General features: G+C 45.4%; 1 protein-coding gene across 2 annotated transcripts in view; it reads left to right on the forward strand.

The window, feature by feature from the left end:
• INTS8 (integrator complex subunit 8) overlaps positions 1-19540 on the forward strand; it is a 552137-nt gene that overhangs the window by 343456 nt on the left and 189141 nt on the right. For both annotated transcript variants that reach the window (XM_078687009.1, XM_078687008.1), the window contains exon 16: positions 6309-6510. In XM_078687009.1, the coding sequence (XP_078543135.1) occupies positions 6309-6510 (202 nt within the window). The remainder of the gene's footprint in view (positions 1-6308; positions 6511-19540) is intronic.

The following is a 19540-nucleotide window of genomic DNA, read 5'->3' on the forward strand; positions in this document are numbered from 1 at the left end:
TTACCCTAACTTCAGGACTTCCTACATCTGACATAGCACCCATTGGTGTTTTTGGAGATAAATCCTCATTAAAGGTTAAATCAGGCATTCTCGATCTAGAAGTGTTTAATTCAGTCAAGTCTGAATAAAATTTTTCAGCAGGCTTTTGAATTTCTGTATTTAAAGGAATAGTTAATCCAGTTTTGTTTGTATTTCTTTGATCAAATACAGGCTGAACAGGACCTATTGTTACTGGAACTGTGACGGCTTCCATGCCTTTTGTCATTCTTTTAATTAATTCTTCTTTAGACCTTAAATATTCATTATAATCAACGTCCTCAACATTTCTTGTCTCTCTTGCATAATCTTTTGGAGGTTCCCTTGCTCTTGGTGTCATTGAAAAATGTCTACCCTCATTTCGAGCATTCTCGAATTCTGGTCTTCTAGGAGTTTCAGTGATTTCACAATTATTTGGATAAAGTTTAGGAGCTTCACTAATTGGAGGTGCACTCGGTGAAGTTTCAGTAGAAACCACCGGAGTAGACCATGATCTAGGAGGTCTCAAAGGCTGATTAGGCTGTTTATTTCTAGCAGTTGTATATATTTCTTCCATAATTGCATCCTCAGATTCACTTTCCATAGATTTTCCTGTAGGAGAACCCATTACCATTTCATGAATTAAATACAATCCTTCACTCATGTTTCCTTGTCTCCACATTCGCAATCTATCTTCATGAGTTTCTCTTTTCCATGATGGATTTTTAGAAGGTCTTTTAATTCCACTAGCTTCTCTTTGTAACTGATACATCTCATCTTCCCACTCAACTAAAGCTTCAAATTGAGTTGGTCTCGGTTTTGGAACAAGAGCATTCATTTTCTCTCGTAAGTTTCTTAAAACCCTTACATTAAATGAACCATCATCAGGCCAAGCCAAAACACCATCGTTTTTAGTATAGCGTTTCCAACTGTCGAACCATAAGACAGTATGATATCCGTATTCACCTTCCATGTACGCTGCAGGTGTTTTATACTTATGAAGTAGTTTACCACCTCGCGTTTCGATTTTCTTGTCGGGTGAAAATAAATTCTTAAATTTCTGAAATAATGTTGTCTTTTTCTCAACATGTTTAAAATGATAACTCATTTTCAAAAGTTAAATTTAATTCACAAAATCGTTCGTAAAATATTTCCGGGATGTTCCGCAAAACAACCAATCCGTGCGCGAAACACACCAACAAACCAATGGCAGTTGAGCTACGTCAGTTTCCTGCTCAACCAATAAATTTGGAGAATTTCCCAACAACCAATCTGCTCACAGGCCGTCAGAGACTCAAGAGCCAATCAGAATACAGTTTGTGACGTAGGTCACCCAATCCCAGCGCGGCTCTGTGACGTACACAGCAGCTGCGGTTTCTCGCTTCTCACTCCTGGCGCTTACCCCTCCTTCACAAAATCTTTTCACAGCGCCATTTTAAGAACACTTTTCAGTGTAAATTAATTCTTAACAATGACTATAAAGACAACATCTGTTCGTTTCACTAATTAGGATAGTTTACATACATTCAAGTATCCACACTTCGGAATAGACGGCGCTATTCACACTAAGGATAATATTCAATTGTCAGTAGAGTAACCTTACCCCACCCTTCTAACACGTATAATTATGAACTCGCTTTGCTCTGAACCCACCGCGAAGTGAAAGTTCTAAGAGTTCCACTTGAACATAAAATACAATTCAAACTCGCACTTTTACACGGAAAATTCCCTAAATTCAAACACACATGAAATCCGTACAGGACTCTCACCTGTTTATAGAATTCATGCACCGTTAGCAAAAATAACGACGTTATCCGTACAGGGCTCTCACCTGTTTATAGATATGAAACATGTACCCGTACAGGACTCTAACCTGTTTATAGATAATCATGCACCGACGTTAAATTTTACCCTTCACTCAAGCTCGAATATAACTAGTACTCTCATCACAGTGAGTTTTATGGAAGGCGCTTTGTCCCTATTCTCATGCTGCTTTGATTTCTTAGAAAATCCTCACTATACAAGATTCAGACCTAGCCCTAAAACTGTGCTGCTCGGCGACAACACTATGGTACACGGCGATACCTCTTGTGATACTCGGCGATATCACTACAAACTGAACAGATGGCTTGCGTGACTAATTTCTCGCCACACAATCTATACCGGTATAGCTTACAGATAGGCACGAAAAACGAACTTAACATGTGTTAAAACATTGATCCTATTTGCATACCATGACGCAATCCTTAGCAACCAACATGTTACCTTGGTTACCTCTTAGCAACCATCAATTTCTGCTACCAGATAATTGATCCAGCGGGCTATAGAAAATATATCATAAACTACGCTACCCAACTTCATAACCTATAAACAAAATTCTATACTAAATATGGACCCATTTATAAACCTGATATATTTTGGGCCTACTGAATCAGGTGGTCAGAATAAATCTATATACACATTATCTACACACTATATACATATTTATACATTTACAGAAAGAATATTGTCATTAGAATAAAACCCAACCATTTAAACGACCACTATAGGCGACGTGATCTAGCTAAAGGTAACCTATACTTCTAAATAATCAAGACCAGCTTGTTTGTCAAAAGTAAGATTTTATTTTCTAAATTATGGTATATATGTTGTAAGTTTTATAAATGAAATTTATTTGCAATAAAGCAAGCATGATAGTATGAAATATGGAAAAAACACAATTTTAAGCAATTGAATCAATTTTAAAGAAATTATATAAAGTTTAGCATTTCTAAAACCTATTTCCCTAACTGAGCTAAATAGACAGAAATTAAAGTAAAGTTCTTTGAGGATTCTTACGTGCTCCACGCAAAGTCCATCAGCACATCACCCTCATCGGAAAGTCAGAAAGCAGCAGCCAGCCCAACCCTAAGGGCATGACTTTTTATACCTTTCTACGCTAACTAAACTAGCAAAGGAAAGTTTTCAGAAATCTACGACGTCCCATTGGTTGAGAGTGACAAGTGACATGTCACCCGATTCTTAAAAAGTTCCACAAAATCATGTCTTACAAAGACCATTGTCTCTTCCAAGTGAAGCCAGAGGCTTCCTGCGATTGCAACTTTGTATTAAGTCATCCTCGCAGCTTCCATAGTCTTTTAGTGCAACTTCCGCGGATGCCAAGTTAAGGACTGACAAAAAGTTCACTTTCGACCTTGGCCATGTCCGACAGAATGATGTCAGCTCATCAGTTTTTGCTTTGTGAATGCAGCTTCAATAAACGTTTTAATTCAGAATGGGCGTCTCGTGACTTTCTGCAGAATTACAGATCAACTCTTATTTTGCAGCTCAAATAGCTAGGCCTCAAAAGCAGGCAACTTATGATTTCTAGTATAAAACAAACACAAGAAAAGTATTAATGTAAGAAATAAAATATATTCTGTATCCACCCCATGTTTTACTAATTAATTAACCCACCCTATTAATCAAAATGTTACCTAGCCATTGCAAACAAATAAAGCAGCGTTCATATTTACCAGTCTCCGTTTATCTATGAGACCCATATGCACCTAGAATAGTAGAAATGACATCACACAGATAAGGAAAAGCAAAACAAGCACATGCTTAATTTAAGTTTGCAGCAGTTAGTAATGACAAAAACGAAAACAATAAATTATTTTATTATTTAGCACGAACAAAAAGATGCAACAAATATGCACGTTTATGAGCACACATGTTAGTCCCCCCACGTGTAAAGTTTAATCTAAGTTGTATTAGCACGACATATCACAAATCATTAATATTTTTATTCATGTTATGGAAATGTGACTTTGCGAGTTTAAACAAAATTTTGTTTTCTATCTCGCTCCGTCTGTTCTCCTTGCTCCTCCGGTCTCCGACGAACTCCTGGGACGTCCGAATTCTCCTTACAAGGCGTTTGCCCCGCCTCTTCTTCCTCCCATTGGTTCCTCTCTCTCGTCTGGGGAATCCATCCCTGTACGCAAGAGGCAGAAGAAGAGATTAACCCTTTCTCTCCCTGTCTTCGCGTGCTGATGGTCACTCAAATGGGAATCGTAGGGCAAAAAGGAGGGGCAGGGAGATTATGGAGGCGGCCCCCTCGCATGGCAATTCATGTGTTCCATGATTGGCGTGGTGTCGTTGTCGGAGATGGTGCAGATGATTGATCCCTTGTGTACAGTGGAGATGCCGCATTCTTTTCTGTTGCTGCGATCGTGGTGTTTCATCTTGTTGCCGGTGAGTGTTGCTGTGACGATGTTCGGGACGATACAGGTTTCTGTAATGTTGGAGATAATGGTGGAGATGGTGTCTCAGACTTCGGTGGCATGTTTGCAGAGTGATCTGGTGTTGATCATGGCATCTGTTTTGTTCTGGGACGGTCTCGGTCTCAGGGGCTGGTGATTAGTGTTGGGGTGGAGGTGAATCGGCAGTGGGGGCAAGTGAAGGGTCCTGCTGTGGAGTGAGGTGATGAGGCAACAATTGTTGTAGCATCCGGGGTCCAGGGCACGAAGGTCAGCAGCAGAAAACCTGTGGGAGTGCAGCAGGCCAGGGTTCGTGGCACTCGGTGAGGTCCAGGCGCGGACGGGTGCAGACAGGCTTGTCTTTAGCACAGCAGCGCAGTGGCTTCCATAAGTAGTCCTGGGAGGGGCTGGCAGGGAGGGTGATGAGCAGGGAAACAAATGGCAGGAGCAGTAAAAACATCAGGAAAATTGTGCAATTGCTGGGAGCGCAAATGCCCAAGAGAAATTCTAAAATGCCAAAGTAAATACCAAATAAATACCAAAAGCAACTACAATTAGAATTACAGTTATTGTCTGAGCAGTGCACAGATGCACTAAAACAATATAGGCCAAGAGAACGAGAAGCCACCTGACCTCAGAAGAGCGACTAGAACTGGCGGCTTCGGGGCTGCAAGCGAGGCAGCAGACCCACGGAGCTAGACAGCGGCAGCAGGGAACGGCGCAAAACCAGGGATGAAGAGCTATTCCACTTCTAGAAAATGTTTTCTTATATGCTCATGCACAGCACAGTGCTTGGTAACCCTTTTCTTCTAGCATCATTTCTCCTTTGGATCTTCTTACGGCAGAAAGCAGTTCACAGTTCTTGCAGCCTCTTAGAGAACGAACACTGAGTAGCCTTGCGGGATGTCAATAAATGTCTGGTCTGCTGGCTTAGTGGACTAATGCGTCCTCTGTAGGACCCTGTGTTTGACCTCATGGTCACAGGTTCAAATCCCTGTGGGTCTCCTCAGCCTTTCATCCTTCCGAGGTCCATAAAATGAGTACCATTGAGTTGTATAACAATAAACCTCTGTTATTCAGCGTCAGGATACCCTTCTGTGTGAACGTGCGCTTTACAAATACACGTTATGTTATATTATGTTAGATGTGTTACTGTTAATAGAAGCGAACACATCAATGATTGCGCAATGTATTGCAATATCAGCAGTGGCAGTATGTTTTTAGATCTCAGGCCAGATGTACTTGGACAAGCTCAAAATCTAGAGACAGCTAGTGCCCTGTCACATTTTTATTTATTTATTTATTTTTATTTATTTTACATAGCGCGAACTGGAACCGAATCGGGTATCAGATCACTTAACATAGCACCAGTTGCATTACATGAGGACACATTCATTTTGTTTGGCACAGGGAGATTAAGTTATTTGCCCAGAATCACAGGATGTTCAGCGTCATTGCTGAGACTCAAACCCAGTTCCTCAGATCCGAGGTCGACCGCCCTAGCCATTAGGCCAACTCCTCCCCACAACATCTTTGAAACAGTCAATTTTAAAATATACTGAATTGTGTCGAAATATCGCAGTTTCCTTTCATGGCCCGATACCTCCTGATAGCCAGTCCATCCATCTACCAGACCTTTGTGATTAATGACTCGCCCTAGCTTACTCTGTTGAGTTTGATATTCTTATTTTCTGTACTTGCCTTTCTCTATAATTAATCTTTTTCCCTCCTAAATTATTGGAATAACTAAGGTGATATTTTTAAAAATGAAGTGTTTGCCCATAACAGATGAATGTGGAAGTATGTGTGTGAGACGTGTCCACCTCAGTGAGAAGTAGAAGGGTCTATAACTGCTATAAAGGTGCCCTGGTATTCAAATGCATTTAGCAGTGCATTGCTTAGTTGCATGTGTTTGTTGGTGCCCACAAGTGTATCTTTGCTAGTATTCTTTTACATCACACACCAGCTATATTTTGTCCTGCACTTTTTCATGCTTATAAAAATAAGTTGTCATTCTTCTATTGCTTTACCATAGTTTTTCCCTATTTCTTGCAGGATTTTGTTCGTGCAAAGCAGATCTTTTCTGCCTGCCTGGAGCTCGTCACAGAGTTCTCCCCTAAGCTGCGGCAGATCATGCTGAATGAGACCCTGCTTCTGGACGTCCGCACTCATGAAGCTAGAGCAGGTCCTTCTGGAGAGCGCCCTCCTGCAGAGCTGATCAGCAGGATACGAGGTTACTTGGAAATGAGACTCCCTGGTATGAATGCAGTCAATGTGTTTACATAATTTATCTGGCATTGTGGTCATGACTAACTTGGGGAAAATTGTATTGGGTATTAATCAGATCTCTGTAGAGCGTGTAACTGTAGTTAAAACATTACGGTCGCAATGTGAAATCAGTGTGAACAAGCAAAGATAAGTTAAAAAAAGAAGCAAATATTCTTTCTAGGTAAATAAAAACTTTCTCATTGATACATCAGAAGCTGAAGTTTCAAAAAATTTAAGAAGTCCATGTTTTGGTACAAAGTATGGAGAGTTTATAATGTGATATCATGACATTGGGATGTTAGGCATCCATGAGAAGTGTTTGAAACACTTTTATCAGAGCCAGCCTAAAAGAGTTGTAAGTTGTTTATCTATGCCAAACAAGGTAGAGTGATGTTTTAGGTTGGCTCCATTTTTTTTTCAAGCGAGGGAGGGGAGAAATGATATACATTCTGATACTTTCTCAGGCAGCTGTTAAGTAAACACAAGGAGATAATGTACGGAGCGCTGAAACTTTTCAGACACTCACCCCCAGTCACAGATCTGGGTTGAATCTATCCTCATTCTTTAGCTCACTTCGCAACCTCAGTTCATACCCAGCTATATGCCAATCAGCCTTCACCCTGTGCCTCATCGGAACAGTCCAGACTGAACTGCCAAGCCAGGTCTTTCCTGAACCGGAAACAATCATCCTGGGACCAGTTTCTGGGTAACACCCTTCATCAGCCAGACTAGCTTGAATCCAGTGGCAAAGTGAGCAAGGGACCCACATCTGGGCATACCCTGCCAACTTCGGGCGAATAAAGCAAACACAAGGAGATGATGGAGCGCTGAAACTTTTCAGTCCCTCACCCCCAGTCACAGATCTGGGTTGAATCCATTCTCATTCTTTAGCTCACTTCGCGACCTCAGTTTAGACCCAGCTATATGCAAACCAGCCTTGACCCTGTGCCTCATGGGAACAGTACATCCCGAACAGCAGAGCGGTAAAGGCCATTAATCAACAGCAAAAACAGTCAGAAATGTCCTCCGCTTCAGGAAATTTCTGAAAACATATCTTTTCAGTAACTGATCTCTCTGGCTTTGCATATGAAATGAAATGAAAGGACATTTGTAAAGCGCATGGCTACCCGGAGGCCTCCTCTGATGCAGAGATACCCCTCAGGGGGCAATTCCAGCGCTTTACAAATTCCTTCATCATCATTATTAATCCACATGAAGAGGAACACCATCTCCAGCACAATCTAGACATATGTTCAGGGCGGGCTCAGGTAAGTCTTTTTGAACCAGGAGGTGAAAACTCTAATACGTGTAGGGGGTTCTGCCACAGACGATGACAACGAAGATGCATCAGATGAAAAGCTACCACGGTCCATATAGTAACCACCAATTCTGTGACTGGGGGTGAGTGTCTGAAAAATTTCAGCGCTCCGTCCATCATCTCCTTGTGTTTCCTTTGTTCGCCCTAAGTTGGCAGGGTATGCCCAGACTTGGTTCCCTTGCTCACTTTGCCACAGGATTCAAGCTAGCCTGGCTGATGACGGGTCTTACCCAGAACCCGGTCCCATGATGCTTGTTTCCGGTCCAAAGGAAGACATGGCTTGGCAGTTCGGGCTGGACTGTTCCCACAATGCACAGGGTCAAGACTGATTTGCATATGGCTGGGGTTGTGAAGTGAGCTAAAGAACGATGATGGATTCAACCCAGATCTGTGACTGGGTGTGAGTGTCTGAAAAGTTTGGGCACTCTGTCCATCTTCTCCTTGTGTTTGCTTTGTTCGCCCTAAGTTGGCAGGGTATGCCCAGACATGAGTCCCTTGCTCACTTTGTCACTGGATTCAAGCTAGCCTGGCTGATGAAGGGTGTTACCCAGAAACCGGTCCCAGGTTGCTTGTTTCCGGTCCAGGGAAGACCTGGCTTGGCAGTTCAGTCTGGACTGTTCCCATAAGGCACAGGGTCAAGGCTGATTGGCATATAGCTGGGTATGAACTGGGGTGGCAAAGTGGGCTAAAGAATGATGATGGATTCAACCCAGGTCTGTGACTGGGGGTGAGTGTCTGAAACGTTTCAGTGCTCCATCCATCATCTCCTTGCGTTTGCTATGTTCTTTTAAGTACCTGCATTCAGTTCTCTGTGTTATCTTTAATCTGGATCATTTGCTACAGACTTTTTCAGTTTCAAGATGCCATGAGATATGTTTCCTTTTCCTCCAGTATTTTGATTTTTTTTCTATTACCTTTTTTTTAAACTCTTTTTATTAACATTGCTCATATCATCATACATTGTCTGACAGTTCACATATTTCATGCGGTATACTTGCAGATAAAAATACAGTGTAAGACTTTCAGAGGCATAAGTGAGACAAACAATTGTTAAAGTCACAATCCCGACCCTCCCTCCCGCTCTCTGTATTTTCGCCCGGGACCCCAGATTTTCCACCATTTTTTTCTTTCAGCCTCCCCCTTATAGATAGTTTCTTAAGCCCTTTGACACCATTCCAGGTTACGCACCCACTGGTCCCACGTCTGTGGTGTTTGTGATTCCCCCATCCACTCGCTATGTTCCTTTTTGCCACCCGGGCGGCCAATGCCAGCCAGATTTCATTGTGCCTAGACCAGTCCGAATCAGTCTTGATCATTAGCAATAACCATCTGGGCTCTAGGGGGACCGGTGAACCCACCACTGTTGACATCGTATCCACAACCCTAGTCCAAAATGGCACTATCTCTGGACAATCCCATAATATAGGGTAGAAGGTCCACTCTTCCCGGTATCCCCGTGCACAGAGGGCCAACTGACTTCTTCCCCAGGCATGTAAGTGGGTCCGGGGATAGTATACTCGGTGTAGGATTTTAAGCTGTACTAACCGGAACCGGCAGCGGATTGCTATCTCCCGCGGGCTTGATATGGCGTCCTGCCAGTCATCATCTTCTAAGTCGCCTATGTCACACTCCAACCTTGTCCGCAATGATGTCAGTGGGTCCGGCATATTATTTATGAGTTTGCGAGATATTGTAGTAGTGGGTTTCTCTACAATCGGTTTCAGGAGCAGCCTATCCTCCATGGGGGAATACTTCGGGAACGACGTGCCACTGTGTATGTGAGCCCGTAAAGCATGGGAGAGGCGTATGTACTGGTAATGTTGCGATACGTGGAGGTCGTATTCTTTTTGCAAGTAGGCGAAGGATCGAGAGGCGGCCCCCTTCCAGACATCCCCAAGGTATTCAATGCCTATTAACTTTCATCCCCGGAAACCAGATAAACGAGTCACTTCTGCCTGCTGGTCTCCATGCCACAGAGGGGTTCTACTCGTCAGGGAGCCCAACGATCCCAGGAATCTGTTTGCCTCCCTCCAGCATTGAGCCTCCACCCCTGTGTGCGACGGCCAATCTCTTCCTGGCCTTCGAGCATAGAGCTGCGGTTCGCAATTCCCACCCGGCATGATCATCCGGTCTACTCTGTAGTCCGGTTCCGACCAATCCGCATACACCCAGTCATTGACCAGCTGTAAGTGTGAGGCCCAGTAATACAGCTTGAATTTGAATTTAAATTTTAAAATATTTATTAAGCGCACTTTTACCGGGACGGTTTCATGGCGCTAGACGGCGGTGAACCAATAGAGGCAGAGAGGGAGGCTAGACTGCTAAGGATCTGGAAAACAGGAAGGTCTTATGGTGTTTACGGAATTCCAGATAGGAGGTTGAAGCTCTGAGGGCAAGAGGGAGCGAGTTCCAAAAGGATGGAGCTAGAACCGCAAATCTTGCCCCCCCAGACTTCTGCTTCCTGAAGCGGGGGGCTGACAAGAGAGCCTGGTGAGCGGAGCGGAGCTCTCTGGTCAGAAGATAAGATGAAATAGCTTCACAAAGGAAAGCGGGGGCAGTCACTGACCTAGCCTGATAAGTGATGCAGCCCAGCTTGAAAAGGGCCCTCTCCTTCACCGGTAACCAGTGCAGAGACTGCAACAGAGGGGTGGCATGGTGAAATTTGGGGAGACCATAAATCAGGCGGGCAGCCTGATTTTGTATCAGTTGAAGCCGGCGGATCAGATAGTCTGGGGCGCCATTATAGACCACATTCCCATAGTCAAGGCGCGATAGCACCATGGCCATGAGAATGAGCTTGAGGGCGGGAGCAGAAAAAAAACGGGAAACCTTACGAATGGTGCGGAGGGAAAAGAAACAGGAAGACACCACTGAGTTGACCTGCGAGTGAAGGGAAAGCTGGGAGTTGATAAAGATGCCCAGGGTTTTGACCGTAGGAACCGGAAAGGGAGGGGGGCCAAGTGAGTGGGGCCAGAAGGAAGAGGACCAAGGACTGCAGCCACCCCCAGTCAAAACCAGTTCGGTTTTGTCGGGGTTCAGTTTGAGGTGGTTGCAGTTCATCCAATCTTGGATGAAAAGCATGACCCTCTGGAAGTTCTGGGCAGAAGTGGGGGAGTGGGAGAGGTTGAAGATAAGTTGGAGGTCGTCGGCGTAATTGAACACCGAGACCTCCATCTGCTGTAAAGAAAAAATGAGGGGTGAGATTTATAAATTAAATAACAGGGGAGACAAGGAGGAACCCTGGGGGACGCCGCAGGTCACTCTCCGAGGGGGGGCAGCAAAGTCGGCCAGATGGACGGCCTGCTCCCTGTCCGTTAAAAAGGACCGGAGCCAGGCATGGGCCCGTGCCCCCAATGCCCGCCGCCTCGACACGGGTCAACAGAATGTCATGGTCCACCGTGTCGAACGCGGCGGACAGATCTAACAGGACCAGGGCCTGGGGGAGGCCGATGTCAATGGCCTCCCTCAATTTGTCCATCACCGAAACTACCAAACCACCGAAGCCTATTGTATGGAAGGGCCAGCCCCCCATCGTACACCCCTCTCGTCAGTTTACGCAGCTCTATTCTTAGGTTGCCACCATCCCAGAGCAATGTTCACAGAGCTTGCGTTATCCACGTGAATACTCCCTGAGGGATCGGATATGGTGTGTTTTGTAGAATATAGAGCTTGCGCGGTAATCCCAGCATCTTAAACATGGCAGCTCGGCCCATCAGGGAGAGAGGCAGCAATCTCCAGTGGTTTACATTAGTCTTAAGGGCATCAGTTGGGGTTCCAGGTTCCCAGCAAGGAGCTCCACCCTATCTCTTGTGATGTACACCCCAGGTATTTAAATCTGTCTGTTGTGACTGAAGCGGGATACTTGGTCAGAATCTGCGGGGGAGGGCCTGAGAGTGGAAAAATCACTGATTTTGCCCAGTTGATGGTGTAGCCCGGATAGCTACCAAATAGTTCGAAGAGATGTAGCTCCTGCGTTATCGAGTGGTACTGTCTTGCAATAAATAGCACAACATAATCTGCTTATAAGGCGATATGCTCCTCCCACTCATCATTCAACGCCAGGCCCCAGAACGATCTGTCCCTCCTAATCCAATGAGCCAGCAGCTCTAAGACCAATGCAAATATGAGGGGGGACAGGGGGCACCCCGGTCTAGTGCCCCTCCTCAGAGGGAAGGCCCTGGATACCGCGCCGTTAACTCTCACCCTCGCCATCGGCTGCTCATATAAAAGCCGCACCGAACTGCAGAATATTGGACCGAACCCGAATTGCTGGAGTACCATGAACAGGTAGGGCTATTCGATACTATCAAATGCCATTGAGGCATCCAGCGTCATCAATGCTATGTGGGCGCTCCCCACGTCTTTTGCCGTGTATAGCCCTCCAAAAAGTCGGCGTAGATTATGCTGGGTGCTCCTACGCATAACAAGAATGAAGGCCAGGATCTGTTTTATTTTGGCATCCTTGAATTAACGCTCGGCCAAACTATTTATTTTCATTTGATCTGGTACTTTATTTCTACCTTTTCTTCAACTTTTTTTGAAACTTTCTTGTATACTCAAAACAGAAAGAGACAATAAAGTCTATATACAGAAAATGCTTATGTACATGTGGTTAACAAAACATTTAACAGTGACATTGTGTTTTGAATACACAATATATGCAAACATTAGTGAGAAAAATCATAAACAAAACATCCTATTATCTTGATGGTCGTGTATTACCTTTAACATCAAAGTCTGAGGCTTATTTCATATCTAAGTATTATTTGATAGACATTCTAAAAACGTTATATGTATCAATGTTTCAATTAAGAAAGAATGAGGGAACACATGGAAAACATTGGTGTCAAATACATGGGACTTTTCCTCTATAAATAGACAAAAAATAAATTCATAATTCCTCCATGTTCGCATCATATGTCATGATAAAGCCAGCGCATTTCGAGTCTCTTATATTGAATATTCGGACTCTCATCAGGGCTCTTAATTTTTCGCAGCACTGCTGGTTTCTGCAATCAGGATGTATAAAGAAAATATGTTTTTAAAAAAACGATAACTATGACTCCCTTTTTAAATGTTTACTTTCTCTTTAGCTCTGCACACTGATAAGTATACCTGGACAGCAGTGTGTTTTCCGTCAGCTTAGTTGTCTCTATCTGTGTGGGAGAAGAGCCCACATTTTAGAGTTGTTTCTTTCTATTATATACATGTGTGGATGGTTCAGTACAAGACTACACCATGCGGGTGCTCCTACGCGGCATGAACCCGGTTTGATCAACGTATACTAGGTCTGGCAGCACTGATAGCAACCTGTCCGCCAAGGCCTTAGCTAAGACCTTAGCCTCAACATCGATGAGCGAGATCGGACGGTAGGAAGAGCAGTAATCAGCCGGCTTTCCTGTTTTGTGGATTACGACGATCGTGGCCTCTCTTTGATCAGACGGGAGCCTTCCCACCTCTCGCGCTTCTTTGTACATCTGGAGTAGAGGGTCAGAGATGATATTTACCTGTCTCTTGTAGATTTCCACTGGGAGCCCATTCGGTCCCTCTGCCTTCCCAGACTGGAGGGAATTAAGGGCCTCTCCTATTTCTTCCCCTGTGAGGTCTGCCTCTAAGCGGTCTCTTTGATCTTGGGATAAGGTGAGCAGTGCAAAGTCGTGTAGGAACTCTGCACAATCCTGTTCTGTCCTGCTACAGACCAGGGTGTATACCCCCTCAAAATGAGACACAAAGGCTTCCACTATGACTGTGCTGGTCAAGGCTAGTGAACCCGTCTGGTCGTGTACCTCGGCTACCCATGAGTGCTCCCTTTCCCGCCGTTCAAGCAAGCCAATAGCTTAAGGGCCCTTGTCCCCCACGTCGTAGATCCGGTGCTGCGTGGCGATGGAGTAAGCACGCGCCTCGCAGTCAGCTAGAGCCCTAAGCTCTTTTTATTTAAGAGACAAGGTATGACGGAGGTCTACTGACAGTGCTGCGCCGGCCTCCCTCTCGATCCTCTCTATCTCACTTTCAAGCACTCTGACCTCTAAGGACTCCTCTTTTTTTTGGGCCCCAATTAGAGCCTGGGCCTGCCCCTCAGAACGGTCTTGTAGGCCTCCCAGAGCGTAATATGGGACTCCACCGACCCCCGGTTTTCCTCAAAGTAAATTTGAGAACCCTCTCAGAGCTTATCGCCTATGCTTTCGTCCCGAAGGCGCCACAAATCGAACCTCAGGAAGGTAGCTCTATTTATCACTGGCCCTGAAGCAAGACTCTGACCGGGGAGTGGTCAGAAATTCCCTGGGCTAGGATGTGGGGCTCCACATATTCACCCATTTGATCAGTGCACGTGAAAAAATTATCTAGCCGGGAAAAGGATCCTTTGTCTAGGCGAATAAAATGTGTAATGTCGCTGTGCGGGGTGATATGTACGCCAAATAGGTGCGATAGAGGTGGTCCCGGAGCAGGAAAGGGGTCAGGGTTGCTACTCCCGGTATTTCCTGATCCCCAAGAAGGTTGGCAGATTACGTCCTTTCCTGGACCTCACAATCTTGAATCTGTTTCTCAAACAGGAGAGGATCAAGATGCTCACCCTAGCGCAGGTTCCTCAAGCGCTGCAACAAGCGGACTCGATGGTGTCCATCGACTTGCAGGATGCGTATTTCCACATCCTAATCCTGAAGTCGCACAGGAAGTATCTCTGTTTTAGGGTTGGATCGCAACACTACCAGTTTGCGGTCCTTCCATTTGGTCTTACTACCGCACCTCGAGTCTTCACCAAGGTGATGGCAGTGGTGGCTGCCCATCTCAGGAGGTCGGGGATTCCAGTTTTCCCCTACCTGGACTTCTGGCTGTTGAAGGCAGAGTCTCCAGAGATAGTGCATCGTCATTTGCAGGTTACAACCCAGCTGTTTTACAAATTGTTTTTTTCGATAAATGGACCCAAGTCTCACCTGGTGCCCTCTCAGCGCAACCTGTTCATAGGGGCGGTACTAGACACCACTGTGTGTCGAGCTTTCCCTCCTCCACAAAGGATTCTCGATATTCAGGAAAAGATTCCCTTCTTTTACAATGGAGCATTTGTTCCAGTTCTGAAGGTCTTTCTCCTGCTTGGTCTGTTCGCTTCCTGCATTCTGTTGGTCAACCATGCACGCTGGCACATTAGGGCGCTCCAGTGGTGTCTTCGCAGGCAGTGGTACCAACACAACGGAGATCTCAGGGAGTCAGTCAGGATCTCCAGGGAAGCTGCAGCGGATCTGTTTTGGTGGAGGGCAATCTTTCTCAAGGAAATCCCTTCTACCTTCCTCCATCGTTGGCCACAGTGATAACGGATGCCTCTACCCTAGGGCAGTTGCTCATCTTGGGAATCTGGAGATCAAGGGTCTTTGGTCTCCAGAGGAGAGATTGTTTCATATGAATCTTCTGGAATTGCGGGCGATACGTTTGGCGCTCAAGGCCTTTCTCCCTTCCCGATCAGTCGGTTCAAGTCCTGACGTACAACACTGCCGGGATGTGGTACGTCAACAAGCAGGGAGGAGTAGGGTTGTACCGTCTCTGCAGAGAGGCGTTGCGGCTCTGGTTCTGGGCTCAGGTTCATCGGATTTGCTTGATAGCAAATCATCTGGCCGGGGTGCTGAGCGTGCGTGTGGACAGTCTGTCAGCAGTTCTCCGCCGACCACGAGTGGAGGCTTCATCCGGAGGTAGTTCAATACGTCTTTCAGACGTGGGGAACTCCTCGGGTGGACCTGTTTGCCACTCTCGAGAACGTGCACTGCCTGTCATTCTGCAGTTTCCAGTTTCCGATGAAGGGAGCTTTTGGGGATACGTTTCAGTTGAGTTGTAGCTCACAACTCCTTTATGCATTTCCTCCCATACCCTTGATTCCTCGGGTTCTGAGGAAGATTCGCCAAGACCGGGCCCAAGTTAAATTAATCGCCCGGATCGGCCAAGAAGGGTGTGATACACAGACCTTCTTCACCTCTCGTCGCACCCTCCGCTCTGTCTCCCTCTCAGGGTAGACCTCCTCTCGCAGATGGAGGGGAAGGTTCTACGCCCCCACCTCCAGAGCCTGCACCATAATGCCTGGAGCTTGAACGGGGCAACTTGAATTATTTTTTTCTACCGCCTGACATGGTGGATGTTATACTATCGGCCAGGCGACACTCCACCAAGTCAATCTATTCCTATAGGTGGTCGAAATTTGTTAGATGGTGTGGAGAGAAATCTATTGATCCCTTGAAAGCACATCTTTCTGATGTTTTTTGTTTTTCTCTTCATTTGGTTCAGAAGGGTTGTGCTGTAGCCACTCTTAAAGGATGTTTGTCGGCTTTGCATTTCTTTGTTTGCCTGATTAACCTTCTCTTTTTAGGTCTCCAATAGTCTTAAGGTTCATTAAAGGGCTTACTAATATTTTTCCGTCCACTCCTTTTATTATGCCCCAGTGGAATTTAAATCTGGTATTGACTTTTTTAATGGGTTCCTATGCATAGTTGGCCTTTGAGATTACTGACATTCAAGACGGTCTACTTTGGCTAGGAGGGTGAGTGAGCTTCAGGCTTTGAGTTCAAAGCCACCTTTTCTGACCATACATGCTGAACGGACGGTACTCAGGACCAGGGCTGCTTTTCTGCCTAAGGTGGTAACTCCCTTCCATTTAGGACAGTCCATTACCCTCCCTACTCTTTATCCTCCCCCTCACCCTTCCAAGGAGGAGGAGAGACTTCATCGTTTGGATACAAAGAGGGCGATTAACTTCTATTTGGATAGAACAAACGACTACAGTCGAGATGATCAGCTCTTTGTTGGACATGCTGGTCGTATGAAGGGCAAGGCGGTGCACAAGCGCACTTTATCCAGGTGGATCGTCTTGTGCATCAAGATATGCTACTCCCTGGCTGGTAAGGAGCCTCCTGTAGGCATTAGAGCTCATTCCACCAGGGCTAAATCGTCTACTTCTGCTTTGTCCAGGGGTGTTCCTGTATTGGACATCTGTAAAGCCGCAACTTGGGCCTCCCTCCACACTTTAGCGAAGAATTACTGCTTGGATTCCGAGATGCGGGGGGATGGCCATTTTGCGTGCTCTGTGTTACAAGATTTTTTGGTATAGAAGGGTGGACACCCTCCTCCGGGGTTTGGGCTGCTGTGGGATTCCATTCATAAGCTGAAAATCCACAGGCAGATGTATTCATCAGAAAAACAAGTTGCATACCTTTGGTAATGCTTTTTCTGGTGGTTACAGTATCTGCCTGTGGATTCCTCACTGACCCACCCGCCTCCCCGTTGTCCACCCTTTTATGCCTTAAAAGAGTTATTTATTAATATGGTTGTTTCCTGTTGAAATGTATAATGCCTCTGTTTTGACCTAGTTAGGCTTGTAGTAAATGTTGAATTTCTTTGATTTCCTATTTCACTTTGCACTGTGTGTTTTTATGTGAATACTGTGTACTATGTATACATTGTCTCTATGGTCTCTCCGCCCCTTTTGCCTTGGTGGCACGGAAAAAATGGGTGGAACTGACGTCATCACGCCGACGTGGCCCTCTTATGGCTTCGGTGGCGTCATGCGGAGCCGCGTGTGGAGCCATGGCATTGTAACGACCTTGTTGGTGCGGGGAGCTAGGAAAAATTTCCGCGGAATGCTGCTGCAGGGGATATTTATAAGGTGAGGAGTCCACAGGCAGATACTGTATCCACCAGAAAAAGCATTACCGAAGGTAAGTAACTTGTTCGTTTGTGATCTCAGTGATTATGTCACTGTCCCAGTTCTACGTAGATCAATTTGATCATGGTTGTCTGTCATGTGGTGATAGGAAGTGGGAGCTGAAGAGTTATGTGAAGGTTTAGTTAGAGGGTTCTGTGAGACTACAGGAGAGAATGAGAACACATGAGAAATCTTTGAGAGCATCCAGTGTACATAGAGCAGAAAGCACTTAAAAAAGAGCATTTTTGTGACTTGAAGATGGCAAATTGGCATGTGGAAAATAACCAAACCAGTTTGAAGGTTGGACTATGTTACAGTGCTGAGTTTGAGATTTTTATATTAGCGAATCGCTAATATGTGCTGATAGGGAATCTCAGTCTTGCACTGGTGACATTTCGCCCACTGATAGTCATAATTAATGCAGTGCTGGCATGAAGAAAGGCAAAGCAGCATAGCAGAGTGCGTGAAAGCCCTTCAAGAGATGTGAACAGTGCAGCATGTCAGGCCGGGACAATTCAGATTACTGAAGAAAGACAAAAGAGGTTTTTTGGACTCCAAGTTAGCCATTCTTGTTACTGAATGACCTTGTAGAGCATAACAAGCGCTTTGATAGTAAAACACGTTGTATTTTACAAAAGCCACCACATGGCCAAGGGAGGCTGCACACTAGAGCGCTAGCTCCTGTAGCTGCAAAAAACATAAAATTGCCACTGGGAATTATACCATCCATCCGAAGACAATATTTGTAATTAGAAGTCTCTTTAAGAGGGAGACCTGAAACTCATGCACATTTCAGATCACATTTCCAACCAATATCCTTTAACCTGAAGTTGGTCTGTGTTGTGATACAGTTGCCCTGTCATTGTTCGCTGTCATTGTCTGCTTCAATGTTGAAGTGCTTCTTTATGCTTTAAACCATGATGTTGAAAACCTCTTCGATATTAATGCCTCTTTCGGCGTTTAGATATACTTTGTTTGCCATTGAAACCATCAACATGAATACTTCAGATGTATACTTCTCACTGCAGATTCTTCACTTCTAGAATATCCGCAAGGCGCCAGACTGGATCTGGAAGTTTTCTTAGCAGTGCTCCTGTGCACCGATAGATGGCGCTGTGCAGCTTTATGTTGGCCAAGTTCAAGCCCGGAAGTGATGGAGCAAAGCAGCATATATTCGTCACCCCTTCATGTTGAATTCAGTCCTTTCTTTCCAAGCTTTTGATCGTGGACCTGGGGCACCGCTTACTTTTTCGTCTTGACACATTCTCTCAATTCTTTTCCAGTGTGCAAGGGAATGATGTCCCCACTGAAGACTACAGGGCTCAAACTGTACTGTGACTGTTGGAAACCGATTATAGTGATAGATCCAAATGAAGTCTAGTATTTTGGCTGTGTCATGACTCCAAGGTGTGTGAAGAATGTGCATTCATGTACCCAAAGGCGATCTGAGACTGAAGCTAAGCTGTGGAACATTGTAAGAAGCTACAACTTCTCGTAAGTGGCGATCAAAGTCAAATGTGCAGACCCTCTCCCAAGGCTGTTCCTGCGACAAAACCTCCCTGTGGTAGAAGTAATCACGTAAGCCCAAATCAATGTCTAAAAAGAAGAAAAAGAAGTCGAAGCAGTACTCAAACCCATCCCACCCTATCTGTCTAAAAAGAGTTGGAAGGACCCAACCCTCTTCAACATCTACATGGCCCCCCTCGCCTCCATCGTAAGTCAGCACGGCCTCAGCATAGTATCCTTCACCGAAGACACCCAGCTCATCCTCTCCCTAACCAAGGACCCTACCACCACCAGACTCAACTTCCAGAAAGGAATGCAGGACGTCGCATCCTGGAGGAACAACAGCTGCCTGAAGCTTAACTCGTAAAAGGCAGAAGTCCTCGTCCTTGGAACCACCGCGTCAGCATGGAAAAACACCTGGTGGCCCACCTCCCTTGGCAGCCCTCCGACCCCCACGGCCCTCGCCAGAAACCTCGGCATCATGCTTTGCTCCTCCCTCTCCATGAGCCAACAGGT

This window comes from Lissotriton helveticus, chromosome 4_1, assembly GCF_964261635.1.
Source record: "Lissotriton helveticus chromosome 4_1, aLisHel1.1, whole genome shotgun sequence".
Classification (NCBI taxonomy): Eukaryota; Metazoa; Chordata; class Amphibia; order Caudata; family Salamandridae; genus Lissotriton; species Lissotriton helveticus.